Source organism: Rhagoletis zephyria, unplaced genomic scaffold, assembly GCF_001687245.7.
Source record: "Rhagoletis zephyria isolate East Lansing unplaced genomic scaffold, Rhagoletis_zephyria_1.1 Rzeph_scaffold_00056, whole genome shotgun sequence".
Lineage (NCBI taxonomy): Eukaryota > Metazoa > Arthropoda > Insecta > Diptera > Tephritidae > Rhagoletis > Rhagoletis zephyria.
In genome coordinates this window covers 365,322-382,827 of record NW_016157140.1, presented here as the reverse complement: position 1 = coordinate 382,827, position 17,506 = coordinate 365,322, and the positions used below count along the sequence as shown (strand labels likewise).

General features: G+C 34.6%; 1 protein-coding gene across 1 annotated transcript in view; it reads left to right on the top strand.

Moving 5' to 3' along the window:
* The window catches only part of Lgr1 (Leucine-rich repeat-containing G protein-coupled receptor 1), a 423,583-nt gene that overhangs the window by 209,817 nt on the left and 196,260 nt on the right, over positions 1-17,506 (top strand). Inside the window, exon 7 of the mRNA XM_017624060.1 lies at positions 7,731-7,922. Coding sequence (XP_017479549.1) covers positions 7,731-7,922 — 192 coding nt within the window. The remainder of the gene's footprint in view (positions 1-7,730; positions 7,923-17,506) is intronic.

Genomic DNA, 17,506 nt, shown 5'->3' with positions numbered 1-17,506 from the left:
ATTTCTTTTCATATACGTAATAAATGTTCTAAATACGAACCAAATCAGACCATAAATGCGGGTTTTACAAATATCTCGACTCCTGCGCCACCTAGCGGATTAAAACATCTTTTAAATTGTATTGTCCTCGAGTTCTGAGCTAAGTTTGAAGTTTCAAGTCTGTAGCTCATCGGGAAGTTTGTTAAATATTGACTGCAAAGTTCCAGGACATACATACATACATACATACATACATACAAGTGAAGTTAAATAAAAGCTTGTAAAAAAAATGAGACCGCCCATCTACACCACTCTCGTAACTATTTTCCTAATCCATCATAATTAGTAAACAAAAAAAAAAAATCAATCCGTGAATATCTATGTCTTACGTCAGTTTTTAGATGGTGTGACAATGAAAAACCACGTTTTACATACTCTAGATTACAATGTCCTTGCGCGGATGCTTGAAAACTGTTATTTTTTTTAAGATAATACCACGATTTTAACAACGACGAAAACTCTAATTTACGAAAAGTCTAGAGCGAATTCTTAGCAACAGTCACTTAGATCTGTAACACTAAATGCCTTAAGAGAATCGACTTGATGTCTCATAACGATACGCAGTATAGCCCTCCTAACAATATAAGATGGTTATGCATACGAATGCACCAATTTTTTTTTTACTTTTGGCTGGGGTTTTCCAAAAAGTGGCCACTGTGCCGCGGTTTGACACTCCCTTACAAAAGGTTGGTTATACAACGGACAGAGAAAGGGGAAGAAGGCAATCCCTTGTTGCGAAAATGGTAGTAGAAAAGTACGAAAAGTAGGAAATTAGTAAAGAAATTCCTTTTGTAAATTCTAATGTATTTGCAGGAAATCTGGCATTTTAAACGAAATATTGAACGAAATATTACTATGAGATTAATTTAAACATCCAATTTAAAAACAATTTATGTTTTCATCAGATAAATGTGCTTCATACGCATATACAAATAAACATATTGCACAAAAGCTTATACTTCTATTTCACAGCAAAGCTACACTTTTTATACCCGCGCGCACTTGTGCACAAGGGTATATTAACTTTGTTCGCCGGTTGTTTGTAACAGCCAAAACGATTCGAGATAGATGTAGACAAATGTATACTTAAATGATCAGAATGGAAAAAGGAGTCGATTAAGCCATGTCTGTCGGTCCGTCCGTCCGTCTGTCCGTGTACACGATAACTCGAGCAACAATTGAGATATCTCAACGAAATTTAGTATGTAGGTTGCCCTTTATCCAAGGTAGTTTGGTATTGAAAACGGGTGAAATCGGACTGTAACCACGCCCACTTCCCATATAACGGTATTTTCGAAAAATGGAAAAACTGCGATATTTCAGTAAGTATTCGATGCAAATTGTTGAAAATTAGTATGTGGAGTAGAATTATGGTAAATAGTAATATTGTTATGAAATTTTTGGAAAAGGGGAGTGACCCCGCCCACTTATGATGAAATCTTGTATCTCAGTAGCCGCTTCACCAATCCTTACCAAACTTGGTGTGAGCCTTGCTTAGGGTCTAGCTAAGAAATCTGTTGAAAATTTTTGAAATCGGGCAATAACCACGCCTACTTCCGATATAACGGTAATTTACAGAAACACGAAAACTGCGGTAAATCAGTAACTACTGAAGATAATTAACTTAAAATCGACGAATGCAATAACCACTTATCAGAAAATTAGAATATTATAAATTTTTGGATAACGGGCGTGGCGCCGCCCACTTATGACCACAAATGTATATTTCGGTAACCGATTTATCACTTTCTACCAAACTCTGTGCACTTAATAACCTTGGCACGGAAAAGCAATTTGTTGAAAATTATTCAAATCAGACTAAAATTACACCCGCTTCCCGTATAACGGTAAATTTCAGCACCGCCCACTTTATAACTATGAAGGTGTACCTCGGTAACCACTTAATCGAGTTTGTACCTAACTATGTAGGTTCAATTATATCATTAAGTCTAACTCTGCATATTATCGAAAAAGTTTGAAAACTTATCATGCAAAGGTAGTTCAGAGAAAGTTGAAACGACGATATTTGATACCTGCGCCGGGTATAGAAAGTTCGGTTTCGCCCGAACCTTATACTTCTTTACTTGTTCCAAGTAAATTTGCAAGAAGCAGCACGGTGCCACTGCTAAGGGAGCGGTATGGTGTCAGTTTATCGAACCTTGTATTATTGAATCATGACTTCAACCTTTCGCTTTATTTCTATGTGCTGAGATATTTATTTATTTTTATTATTAATCTATTAATATGAGTTATAATAAATTTATTAACTGCGTAGTCCTATGGGAAATGTGTTAATAAAAATATTTTTTAAAAGTATGAGTATCTTTACAGGAAATTGTTTGTACATCACTATTATATAAGTGATTTGACTTACTTATTATTACCCTGAAGGCATCGTATTCGTTTTTGGTTTTAAAGACTATGTTATAACAAGATCGATTTGGTAGAGAAGGCTATAATTCTCGACAGTTTTTCTAATCGTCTGCTAACCTTCTACCTCCGGTAAAAGATTCGATTTCGAAACTTTCTCTAACCTAAATGTTTGTTAGATACCTACGCTGTGCGTATACATATGTCCGTTCGTTCTGTGCAATGACGCTATAAGTTTTCTTACATGTGTACATAGGCATAAAATATCGTCGATAGTATCGATAGTCATGTACTGTCAATAGTTAGCACCATCGATACTATCGATAGTGCCATCGATAGTTTGCCGTCACTATTATACAGCACTTCACCACGAACTGTTTCGAAGGAAAGGATTGTTTTGAGATCACTGATCAGGTGTATTGAGTCTAGACTGTTTTACTATATCAAATATGTGTTCATGAAAACTAAAAAAAAAAAAAGATGACGCCGGCGTTATTGAGTTAGCGTCACAAAAGTTGCGCTATTACCCTTGGCTACGAGCTACCCTTAATCCACACTAATTTCCCTGGCAACCAATTGGATCCCTTATGTACATAAATGTGTACGTACAAACATTTTAACTAGGGATGTGCCGGGTATCCGGTAGATATCCGGAATCCGGCTTATTCGGCAGTTTTTCTGTTAGCCAACTATCCGACCGGATACTGGCTAAAATCCGGCCGGATTTCAATTATAGAAGATTCAATTTAAAAATCTAGTTCAGATTTTTGTTTGTATTTTTATAATCAAATGTAATAGTAGCTAAGTAATTAGTAATTAGAATAAAAAAAGTAATATATATTTTTCAACATGAAAAGAAGCATTTCCGCATCATCGGGCAACAACATTCTATTTCTGTTTTCATCATAAATGCTACCCGGTGCACTAAACCCTCTTTTTGAGTTCCCTGAGGGAGGTGGTGCGCAGAGATACTTCATTACCTGTGTAAGCAAACTTGGAAATTCTTTGCCACTATGCCAAATTAAAGGATCTTCTTGTCTGAGTATAAGGGGTAGCTGTAAATATTTCTCCATTTCAAAATTGCCGCCTTGTATACCAATCGTTTGGCTATCCACATCACTACAAAAACTGGAATCAGCATCAGAGCCGTTGGCGATTCCCTCAAAGCATTGCCATCCTGGTGAGCTCGTTCTTCAATAGAAGCTTTCACTTAAGTTCAGCCTACGAATGTCGGAAAAACATCGACGCATCGATAATATCGATGTTTTGCTTCGATGCGTCTAAATTTTTCCATTCGATGTATAAATAGTCGATGCATCAATGCATCTATGATTGTTAAAATTGACATCTCTAGTACATTTAACCGCCGTTTCAGTTTCTCAAGTGTGCAAAAAAGGGAAGTGACTTTGATCAAAAAATTGAAATGGCTCAAAAAAGTGCTGTTAGGAAAATAATTAGCTAAGTTGCAGTAATTATTTTAAAATATTGTACAATTTTGCTAGTAACATATTTTGTAGTGAAATGCTATCTGAAAAATCCTATGAAAATCGATGCATCGATGTACGCCCTTCGACGTATCGAAAAATATCGATGTACATTTCGGTGCATCGAATAAAAGAAATACATCGATGTATTTTTGCCACTGATATCCCACTTCTTTTTTATATGATTCAACTGGGATCTCCATGCTAACTGATTTATACTTTGGCATTAGTTCACCATAAACCCATTTTTACAACGCTTTTATCAACTTGCAATGTTGTGCGTCCAGAAACTTTCAATGTTGTGATCCAGAAACTTTCAATGTTGTGTGTCCGACACCAAAGCAAAGCTTTGAAAAGTTCCTATAAAAGGCCATAGTACATAGGCCGACAGCTGTAGTGAATAGGGCGAGGTAGATGACATCTAGATGTCGCCCTATGTACTACGTTTGCTACAGCGGAAATAGACGACACGCCATTTCTTTAAATAAAATTAATCGGTGCTCGTTTGTATGTACATACGTATGTAAATGCATGTGTGTGCACCTTTCTATTAATATCGTTGAATTATTTTAATATCTATTGCAAATTTTATTCAGACAGGACTAAAAAGTAGAAAATAAATAATATAAAAAAAACTTTTTAATATACAACGCTTTTATAAATGGACTAAAAAGTAGAAAATAATATTTCTCAGTCCCATAGAATTTGTTTTGATAACTTTTGATTTTGAAATTTTAGCAAAAGTCATTATAAACAATCTATGAAATTGAAAATGAAAAGCGTGGGGCGCATGTAATACACTTGAATTGATATGAAAAGTAATATATGTATGTATATATGTGGGTATATGAATAACGACCGCTTAAAATCGATTTCAAAGTTCTACTTTCGCTGTAGAAATTTTAGGTCTACGTTATGTAGTTTGACTATTGTCAATTAAATCGAATGCTTTGTATTGCATGCGCTCCACGTTTTCCATTTTCAATTTCATAGATGGTTTATAATGACTTTTGCTAAAATTACAAAATAAAAAGTTATCAAAACAAATTCTATGCGACTGAGAAATATTGTTTTCTACTTTTTAGTCCATTTATAAAAGCGTTGTATATTCAAACGTTTTTTTTATATCATTTTTAGATTTATTGATGTCAGAAAAAAACGATTTTTGAAACGTGGGTTAGAAAATTTTCAAGGTATTCCCTTAAACTCGTAAAGTCTTAAACCGTGCAAAACTCATAAGTTTACGAGGTTTTTATGGGAACGCCCCCTTTGCGAAAAGGTGTAAATAGGTGCGTAATGTGACTGTGTGACAGTTCAACCAGAATTGTGTGAAGCAATTGTTGTTTCGTAGTATTTTCCATAACATCCCGACATCTTGTGTCTATCACTCTGGGCTAAAATACAATTAAAAATGCCGAAAATCAGCAGAAAACCTAAGTCGATACAGTTAGTGGATGAAATTCATTATTTTTATTCGCGTATCATTTTTTCATTTATTTTCATTATTTTATCATAAGTTTTAGTATAAAAATTTCGGCTTACCGGCAACCCTGAAGTTTACGAGGTCGTTTGCGCATCAAATTTGCCTCGTAAATTTACGAGGGGCTCGTAAATAGAGCTGCATACAAATTTTGACAGTTCGTTTACGAGGCTCGAGCACAGTTTTTTTACGAGCTTTACGAGGTTTACGAGTTTAAGGGAAGACCCCCATTGCAACAATGAAGCATTACTGGACGATAAGGGAAGCGGAGCGATATGTAAGCATGCATAATGAGTCGATTTTAATCGCATTTTAAAGTAGAAAATAAATAATATAAAAAAACTTTTTAATATACAACGCTTTTATAAATGGACTAAAAAGTAGAAAATAATATTTCTCAGTCCCATAGAATTTGTTTTGATAACTTTTGATTTTGAAATTTTAGCAAAAGTCATTATAAACAATCTATGAAATTGAAAATGAAAAACGTGGAGCGCATGCAATACAAAGCATTCGATTTAATTGACAATAGTCAAACTACATAACGTAGACCTAAAATTTGTACAGCGAAAGTAGAACTTTGAAATCGATTTTAAGCGGTCGTTATTCATATACCCACATACATACATACATATATTACTTTTCATATCAATTCAAGTGTATTACATGCGCCCCACGCTTTTCATTTTCAATTTCATAGATTGTTTATAATGACTTTTGCTAAAATTTCAAAATCAAAAGTTATCAAAACCAATTCTATGGGACTGAGAAATATTATTTTCTACTTTTTAGTCCATTTATAAAAGCGTTGTATATTAAAAAGTTTTTTTTATATTATTTATTTTCTACTTTTTAGTCCTGTCTGAATAAAATTTTGCAATAGATATTAAAATAATTCAACGATATTAATAGAAAGGTGCACACACATGCATTTACATATGTATGTACATACAAACGAGCACCAATTAATTTTATTTAAAGAAATGGCGTGTCGTCTATTTCCGCTGTAGCAAACGTAGTACATAGGGCGACATCTAGATGTCATCTACCTCGCCCTATTCACTACAGTTGTCGCCCTATGCACTATGCTTTTTTATAGGAACTTTTCAAAGCTTTGCTTTGGTGTCGGACACACAACATTGAAAGTTTCTGGATCCACAACATTGAAAGCTTCTGGACGCACAACATTGCAAGTTGATAAAAGCGTTGTAAAATACATCGACCACGCGTTTCTGCTTAGCGGCGTTCATTGTTGTTTATTCTTTGTCCTTGACGTTTCTCCTCTATTTACAAAAATAATCGATAAATCAGGGTTGCAGATGGTGAAGTTATCTTTTAAATACAGGATTATTTTATAACTTACATTTCGAGGATAAATTTTGTATTCCTATTTACGCATTGGTTCATCTCGAAAAAGTAGATAATAGGTCCATTCGTTATCTTTTCTGACTAAAATCTGAAAAGTGTCAAAATGCAAGAGCGTGAGCAAAATGCGCTCACTAAAAGAGAATAACAGGAAAAAGTAAAGGCACCCAAAATAACAAATTTTTAGTCCAAAGAATGGCAACAACAAAACTAAAGTCAAATAACAATAGAAATGTATGCACAAAATACATTCACACAAGCACGAGCACAATAAACTCTTACTATATCATTAATTTTTTGCCTCCTTCCATTTTCAATTCACTTTTCTTTAAATTTTTAGATTATTCTCACTTTTTTTTTAATTTCTATTAATTTAAATTCAGTTGAGTTTTACACTTTTCAAGCAGAAATTCTTCTGACTAACAGGCTAACCTAATATTCACGCACGCCGCCAATTTATTGTCAAAAATTTCTCATGCACATGCAACTTGTATGAGATCAACCGAAATTGAACGGCGTGCGTATGAAGCTAACTCAATTTCCAATTTTTGTTCTGCGTGACATTTTGATTTGACGTTTCGCTCAATGAAATCAAATGCAAACGCATGCAAGTCAATTTCGGGTGACGCAAAAAAACAAATTCGACGGCATGCGTACCAAAACGCAAGCCGCGAATATTAGGTTAGCCTGTAAATCTGACCACTTCGGACTGAAGAGAGTCACTCTCACTGAGTGTTGCTCTCTTATTTCTGTTGCATTTTCGAGTTAAGAAACGCTTTTTGGATTAAATCTGACTACTTCGCACTATTTCTGACTATTTCTGGGAGATAAGGAACACAACAGTCCACCGAATATCCGATCCGATACCGAATCCGGCCCATATTTTTTACATGGTATCCGGAATCGGGTTATCCGGCAAAATCTCTATCCTGCACATCCCTAATTTTGACCATGTATCATAATTTAATTCCAATTTCATCTCCTTACCACAGCAGTTTGTATCGGACCGTATTCGTTGTGAACGATGATGAGAATGAGACTGAAACAGAGGAGAGCGACTACTTTGCTGGTGAAGATTACATGTCGGAGTCGATCATAAAGGAAATTGGCATATTCCATGAAGAGATTACTATAAATCCCGATGTCATTCAACTTGATGAATACTGTGGCAATTTTACATTTAGGTAAGTACTTGCAGATGACTAGTAAGCTTCTTACGATGAGTGTTTGAAAATGGCAAAGGTAAATTTGATATTTCACTGCAGTAACTGATGTAAAAATATGTATCTTATGCAAGCAATAAGTCTCTTTAATTGTGTTAGTGTTTTGGTATATTTACCCTGCAGCAAATCAAACTGGTTCAGAACTTGAGCTGAGCTAGCCTGAAAAGGGTCGGTACTGGTTCTTCATCTATCTCAACTCAATGCTTTCAACTGTCTTTTTTAACATGGCGATGTCCTACGAAGTGACAATTGTCGCCCTCTGCAGAACTTTTGAACTTGTTCTGAGCTGACTCTGGCTTAGATGGCTCTGAGACAGTTCATATAACAACAGTTCCTAGATAGTTCAAAAAGAGTTACCTCCGAACTAGAAATAATTTGGTTAGTTTTGAGCTGGTTCTTAGAAGTATAGTACAGAGCCTTTTCTTTAAATAAGCACGCATACAATTTTGTAAATAAAAAATATATACTTCATTTTATGTTTAAAGAGCTATTTGATTTGCACTAATTTACTTTTTGAGGCAAACTGTGCTTTAAAATTAGGAACATAAATTGTCAATTATTCCTTTTTTTCTTTTTGTTATTCGTAAAAATAATTTATATTTGTTACGTATAATGGGTATTTCTGGGATACTTATAATTAAAAATCTAAACTAAATCGTGTAAAAAAATGAGAAAAACGGTGATATATTGAATGCTTATTTGTGATAGCTCAGCGTTAAATTGTATTAAGTGTATTGAAATGTAATACATAGACTCCCCTGCATCTAATAAGAACATATAGAATTTTAAATATTCACAATGATTTTCATGCTAAATATTTTTCGTAAATTTTTTATTTAAGGATGGCTCATAAGTATTATAACATAAACAAATAAATTCACGTTTCTAACTGTGTTGGTAATTTAGTAGAATTCTAGAAACTATTATAAAAACTTCAATATTTTAAATCAGAGTTTATAAGTATGCAGCTCTATAAGCCATTAAATTTTAGTATAATTAATCGCGCTGATTTAATGTAACACTTTTTACGCACGCTCTTGAAGATATTCTCCAATTTAAATATTTTCGTTTAAGATGCAAGATTACACTTTACTACACTAAAATTTGAATACTCGAAATAGTTATAATAAAAAAAATCTTTATTTTTTATATTTTATTTAAAAATGTTTATTTTTTTTTAAATCTGATTACAAGGTAAAAAATTTTGATGAAAAATCGTTAAATTTAACTTTGTTTTATATAAAGTTTTGAAACACGGTTTATATGATTTTGTTTCAAGCATCATGATTTGTTTTATAAAATAATAACAAACAAATTTTAACTCTAAATATATTGTGAATATTTAAAAAGGAAATGGCGCACAGTGTTTCGAATATATGGAGGCAGGTAGAAAAAAGTCATGGTGACAGTTGGTAAAAAAAACCGGTTTGACTTAGAGAGGGAATAGTAAAAGTCATAAGTACCAAATTTTACATTATTTACTCACCCCCCTTCTTCACGAACGATACATTTCCAAAAAAATACGGGAATGGGCGCGATACCGACTAATCAGTTTAGTTGCATTTGGCGCTGAACCCATTACAGAAAGTGTTTCTTTTTCAATTGTAATTAATTATCTAAATGTCGTGGAATATTCAGGTGAAGGTATTTATCATTTATTTGGTATTTTCCTATTTCCTTACCAAAAAATTTACTTTGAAATGTAGATTATAAAGATTATTAGTAAAAAAAGTGTGTGTGTTACCGGTCCGTCAGGTCTTGAAATTAGAGTAATATTTTAGAGAATTTTATGTAGTTTTCGAATATATAATTTGATCTTTGCGCGCGACTTTGCAAATATATGTAATTTTTGATTTTCTTAATTTTTGATTTTCAGCTTCTTTTTGCATAATTTAGCGAAAAGAATTTTTCAAACAATGAAAAAATCCCACCAGATATTGGGAAAAAGCGAGTATTGACACCTAAGTCATTTTATTGTATAACCTTTGTTTTCTGAGAGTGGAAAGCAGGAAACAAAAGTTACCCAAAATTCTATCACATTTAATGACTGGGCCCACATTTTTTGTGAGTTTTGAACGTTATAGTAATCCAATCTTCTCCATATTTTATATTTAGGTTTTTCTAATAAAATAAAGACTACAAACTAAATTTCATCGAAATCAATACTTTAATGATACCAGTAACGACTTTTTTGGAAATATTTTAGCAGTTGCCGCATAAACTATGTAGAGAACTACATATTAAATAAACGAAAACAGTTTGCTATTAGTTTTAGGGACTAAAAAATCGAAAAAATATAGTATAGCATCTCTTGTCAGCTTTCACATGACCAGGATGAGTAACATTGATGACAGCGCAACTAGCAACATATGAGTTTCAACCGTCCAGCTCTGCATCCCTTTTGCAGTAGTTCAGAGACAGTTTTGAAATTTGTGGGGCGGAACTAGCGCTTTGCCAGACTGTCCCTAAATTTTGCTGCAGGGTAGATACATGCATACATATATACAATGTATGTATATACATAAATATTTATGTATCGGCCTCGGAATATCATGCAAATACATGCTTTTATCGGACTCTTCAAATGTAAATGGTTAAGTTATCTTTAAGAACAATGAAATTTCCTTTAAAATGGCATTTGCAAAAAATACTTTATTTGCATATTTATTGCGCATATTTTAATATATTTTACAATAAATGCATATGGTTTTTGCATATTTTTGCTTTTGTTTGATTAACAACCATTTAAATTTAGTGCGAAATCTCTTGAAAAACAAATTTCCTATAATTGTAAAAATTACCAAAATTTATCACTTGAAGGCCACACAGAGGTGGAAGAGTACAGGATTACCCGGCAGTTCTGAGTGTTCCGCAACCCACTTAAAACCAAAGCTTTTTTAGGAATGAACAAAGAAGATACCTAAAAACTTCCTGCAGTGTGCACAGGGCACTGGCCCATTGGGGTAAATGCCGATAGGATTGGATTGCTCTTCAACAGGTTCTGTCGCAGCTGCGATGACCCTGACTCAAAAGTAGGGTAGCGAGATATTTTAGTGACATAATCAGTACAGTTGGGATCAAAAATCAGCACAAAGCGATACAAATCAGCTCATTTTTAAGCGTCCTTTTCCTTTATTAACAATATAACAACCAAATAACAGCGCATTAATTTAACAACAAATAACTAATTGAGATTTAAATACATATAGTATTACACCGTGCGACAGTCAATTTTACACACGAAAAAATCAATATATTCACAAAACTGGGGGTCAAATATAGTAAAACTGCGTTTTTAGTTTTTCTCTCTGACGTCAGTATTTTTTAAAGGACTTTGAAATTCCTAGAATATGATTGAATAAAAAAATTATTCAAAAGATTCGGTGCATTGTAGAATAGAATAGAAAAAAAATTAATTTTTGGGTGCACCAGAACGATTAAGTAATGAAAATGTCCTTTTAAAATTTTATCCTTGAATATCCTTGGAAATTTCCAATATTTATTTTTGAAAAAAATATATGTCAAGCACTTATACGTTAACTACCACATCCTCGAATTTCGTTCTTCTAACTTTATTAGTTTTACATAAAAAAAAATTACACTTCTCTTAATAAGATATTGATAGTTACAATATACGTAAATGAAGATATTGGAATCATTGTTATGGAACCATGTATATGTACGCTCTAAAAGAAAAAACTGAACCTATGATGCACGGTTTAAGTACTTTAATTGTTTTGTATACAAGGGCGTAGCTAGGGAAAAAATGTTTTTAATTATTTTTTTTTTGTAAATAGAAATTTTTGGGTTTAAGGAAGTATTAGTTTTCTGGTAACTTTACAACGATACCAATTTTTTAAAAATCGGTTTGTAATTTATTTGTTTAAAATATTTATATTCAACAATTTTTATTGAGCTAAATAAAAAAAATAAATAAAATATTTATTTTATAAAAAAAGGTATGTTTTCCTTTTAAGTGTTGTTTTTTTAAAAATTTTATATACGAAGTATACAAATACGCATATCAGAAGAAAGGAGGTTTGANTGGTAACTTTACAACGATACCAATTTTTTAAAAATCGGTTTGTAATTTTTTTGTTTAAAATATTTATATTCAACAATTTTTATTGAGCTAAATAAAAAAAATAAATAAAATATTTATTTTATAAAAAAAGGTATGTTTTCCTTTTAAGTGTTGTTTTTTTAAAAATTTTATATACGAAGTATACAAATACGCATATCAGAAGAAAGGAGGTTTGATTGCGTTTACAACGATACGCATTTTTTAAAAAGCGGTTAGTAATTTTTTTTTTTGTTTAAAATTTTTTTTTCGTAAAAAAGGTATTTTTTCCTTTTAAATGTTTTTTCTCAAATTTTTACATACGAAGTATACAAATAAGCATATCAGAAGAAAGCAGGTTTAATCACGTTTACAGCGATACCAATTCTTAAAATATCAGTTCAAAATTGTTTGAAATATAAGGTTGTTAATTTTTCGAAGACCCGACCTTATAGCACCTGTAATATAAGTTTGCACAAAATAAGGTTATAACCATTTAAATAAGAGTATTAGGCAGACTACGTCTATATTTTTAGTTTTTTAGGTCCTATTTGGAACTTCGAAGGCCCATATCTTGATTTTGGAGGCTAACTTCGAAAAACGGAGAAATTACTTTTTTACCTATGACTCAATGTATTAAAAAAATTGGTTTGGTCCAATACCCAGCCGAGTGCTGTACAGTGTAATGATTCCAGTATCTTCATTTATGTATACTATACGAAATTTGGCCGAAAAAGGAACCTCGATTTTCATTTATAAAAAATATGCATAAGTATTTGTATGTATAGATGAGATGTTCATCACTGACTATTTAATATGTCAACCATATACCAATTCAGACTGTACATAAGTTTTTCGATTAGACTTGTCTGAGAGCCTCTTGGAGGTTAAATACTAAACTGCCCACATCTATTTGTATGTATAGATGAAATGTTCATCACTGACTAATATGTCAAACATATACCAATTCAGACTGTAAATACATTTTTCGATTATATTTGTCTGAGAGCCGCTTGGAGGTTAAATACGAAATTGCCCACATCTACATAAACTCTTTCTTTTTTTCATCAGGATCATTAACGGTTGAAAAGTATCTTGAAGGTTTACAACAAAAGAAAATATTTCCTTCTCTAACGGCGATTTCACACAGGTTTTTGTCAAGACTGGGTCAAAGCCCAATATTTTTTCATCGCACAACTGGGCTACCAAGTTACACCAAATTTTATGTTACTAATATGTGTTCTAAAAGTGAAATAAATCTGATCATAAATATGATTTTTTTAGGGTAGCTCACAATCCCTGCGTCACCTATCGGAAGACAAACACATTGATCCTTCTAAAAACTTTTGCACAAAACAACAATCATTCAATGCGATTTTAAAATCTGGCAGAAAAGGGTGAATGATTCTTGCGTTTTTATCTGTGTGTAAATGTAGGTGCATAAAACTCTATTACCACATAATAAGTGGCTCCTGAGATAAACAATATGAGAATTTCAGTGTGTATGGGCAGGGCCACGCCCCTTTTCCAAAATCTACCACTTTTCGCCGTAAGTACGGTATTGACATCATAGACTATGTTCAAACAGGCCAATTAGCTGGGGTAATTAAGCTTTAAATTGCAGCATTGACTTTGGTGTTCACACACACGTCAGCTGCCCAATTAGCGATACGAAATCAGCTGCTGGATTACATACAGTGATGGAAAGTTGTTACAATCGTACCTTTATTTAGTTTGAAAGTACATTCTGCAAAAACAAACAATTTTAGGTACATTTGGAACGTAGCCAAGTAGTTTCTTAGGAAATCAGTTCTTATTTTTACTGACATTTCAATGCATTATCTGGCGCGGGCAACTGGTCTAATAGCTTCCCTCCTTTGTGAAGAGGCATACAAATGATACAGAAGGGTGGTCAAAGTTACGCAACTGTAGTTGATTTTGCCAGATAGATGGAAAATATTTCTTCTAAAACGTCAAGTCTAATAACTGGAAGGAAAGTGACTAACCTTTTCTACAACATAGTTTTGTCTCGCACTGCTCGAGGAGATTCTTTTCATAGCCAAAAATTAGTTCAATGTGAGTACCGAAGGTGATATGGCATCGATATTGTTATCCTACTATTTTTCTTTATATATAAATACATATTCACTTTTTAGATACATCTATCTACTTTTAGGTAAAGTTTTCCGTAAATAAGGAAACATTTTATAATTAAATTTTCCATTCCTAATGGAATATCAGCTGTAAACAGAACCCGAAACAAACAGCTGATTGCTTTTTGTTCAATACACATACCCCCAAGTCAAAATTAAACATACCTAGCAGGGTTGCATAGAGAATCTGACACAAATTGGTTGCCAATTAATTATTAATTAGCAATTAATAATTTAAATTTGTGTACGATAAATTGGGTAACAATTAAGGTCTAAATTGGTGAAAAGGTTCTTAATTGCCAATTAGGTGCCAGTTTGAACATAGTCATACGTTGCTGTGTCCAATTTCAGGATTTTAGCATAAGTGGTTCCAGAGATAAGTGATATGAGAATTTCAGTTTGCATGGGCGGTGCCACGCCCCCCTTTCCAAAACCTACCACTTTTCGCTGCAAGTACGGTGTTGACAACGTATGTTGCTGTGTCCAATTTCAGGACGTTAGCATAAGCAGTTCCAGAGATAAGCGATATGGGAATTTCAGTTTGTATGGGCGGTGCCACGCCTACTTTTCCAAAATCTACCACTCTTCGCCGTAAGTACGGTGTTGACAACGTATGTTGCTGTGTCCAATTTCAGGACGTTAGCATAAGCAGTTGCAGAGATAAGCGATATGAGAATTTCAGTTTGTATGGCCGGTGCCACGCCCCCTTTTTCAAAATCTACCACTTTTCGCCGTAAGTACGGTATTGAAAACATAAGTTGCTGTGTCCAATTTCAGGATATTAGCATAAGCGGTTCCAGAGATAAGCGATATGGGAATTTCAGTTTGTATGGGCGGTGCCACGCCTACTTTTCCAAAATCTACCACTTTTCGCCGTAAGTACGGTATTGACAACATATGTTGCTGGGTCCAATTTCAGGACGTAAGCATAAGCGGTTCCAGAGATAAGCGATATAAGAATTTCAGTTTGTATGGGCGGTGCCACGCCCACTTTTCCAAAATCTATTGACAACATATGTTTCTGTGTTGCAGGGAATTTCGGTTTAAGTGGCAGTCGAGGAATGGGCACTTTTTCGGGGAACTAGGTATATTATTTTTATATCTTTAAGTAACCAAATTAGACGGATATGTTAATTTTTATCCATTTTACCCTTTTGGGAGCGACATTTTTTTTCAATTTGAATAGCGATATCTCCACAACAACAGTTTTACCGGATATAAGCTATATACCAGATAAAACCTAAGATTTTGGACAAAATTTGTGGAAACTTCGAATAAAATCGAGTAACAAATTTTTGAGAAAATGCCCGAAATGTATATTTTCAGCAGCCCGATTTTAAGTTTTCAGGCGATAACGTTATGACATACTTATATTTTATAAACACAAAAGATATCGTTGGACAGCTTGTTTGAAGACCCTCCTACTGATATCCACATTAATGTCATGGACTGACTAGTGCGGCCTCAATGGTAGTTTAAAAAATTGCCTTTTTTCGAATTTCAGGCAGCAGCTACGTCCACAAAGGCATACGAATCAAGGCATACTGGAACAAAACCTTCTTAGTTTTTTTTTATACTTTAAGTCCTGAAAGTTTGAAAAAAAATTAAATGAAGGTACGAACAGACGCTACACACGTCGCAAGGCATCTCGTATTGGAGACACGAACCAAAACCAATTTACGTCTATATCTTTCTACTAGTAGCCTGAACCCAATATATAAGGTATCGTTGGAAAGGTATTGACCTACAGAATAACACTAAATATGTTGGGTACACCCACTTACCCCCTTAAACCGGAAAAAGTAAAAAAACGTTTTTTGTTTCGCAACACTTTAGCCTAATTTTTACGAATCCGGTTAATCGTTTATGAAGCTGGAATATATTTTCTGGACACACTCTGCAAGACCTTTCCACGATACCTCAATTAGGTCGATTGGATGTCTGGATAAAAACTTCTAAATCTTCGTGTATATATAAACGAGTCATTTCAGCATGCTACTGCGGCTGCTTTCGTTACTCGCGCGCACTGCCGTGCGCTGTGATCTGACCATTTGGCCTCAGTTGGCTTAGACCATTCATTCCTCGATCCGCAGTCAGTTATAGCACTTCCCACTTCGGCCATCGAAACCACCATTAGAAACTGGGTGAATACTTCGGTCAGCAATGACAGGGAGGCATCGAGTGGATGCAGATGTGAATAACTCATGTTGCCTTTAATTTCTGACGGGCTATCTAGTTTTTTGCTGTCATTGAACAGACGGGATTGCAGACGACTTTTGGACTGCTGACTGGTGACTTCACGTGGCACAAACACCTGATTGATAGATGTATATGACAACTCCATTTGCCCATCCGGTCTTCAAGAGGATGAGACGTTGGAATACTTTTTGTGCTTCTTGCTTACTTGGTTGTTTGCCATCGATGTAGATTCGGCCTTATCTCTTTTGTCAGTTTCTGAATTTAAAGTCTGGCGTAACAGGTTATGCGGGTTTTTTGTTTTAAGTTTTGTGTTTTAAAAATTTGAGTGATAAATATTTTTCGCATCACTTTAAAACTTGGAGCGATAAACATAAAAATGATGCCATCCTCGGTATTAATTGTTGGGTTGGTAAAAATCCTCGTAGCTATATCCTCCCCGCGGCTGCCCACACCGCCGACCTCTCGGGCTATTGCACCCGAAAGCGGCGATGCAGGCAGGCGCTATCTAGCTAAGGCCGGTATATAGTCTTGTTTCTTCCCTGCATGTGGGCTGCTATGTCTACGCTACCCATGCAGGGTGCGGGCTGGGGTATATAACAGCCATTGATACTGGGGTACCGGCGGTAGGTATAAAACGCTATGGGTTGAGCTGCCCGAAAAAATAGACTCAACACGGAGTTGCAGGAAGGTAAAAAATGGGCTGGGATATCAGCCCAAACGTCGGTGGAGAGGTGCCGTAGTACCTCAAGACTCGGACCTCGAAAGCGTCTTCAGCGTTGACACGGTGGATGAAGACGCCCTCCTACGTTCTCCGGCAAAACCCCAGGGTGCTTCTTCGGAAGCAACGAAAAGGCCTAGGGTCAAGCCCAGTAAAGAGGGGATGAAGCGAAGGCGTGATACAAGGAAACCCTCAAAGTTCATGAGAGACTCAGCCAAAAGTCCAGTCTAATGATGGAGGAGAAAGAACGACTGTCTTGGGCTAAGCTAAGTCCGAAATGGAAAGCGGGCGAGCTCACTTCGCAACAAGAGAATAATTTAACTCCTCGGATCCGATGTTCGCAAACCTTTTGAGGAGGCTGTGATGAAAAGGCAACGCTCCCTGCAAAAAGGCCGAATCACTACTCGAGCGCTGC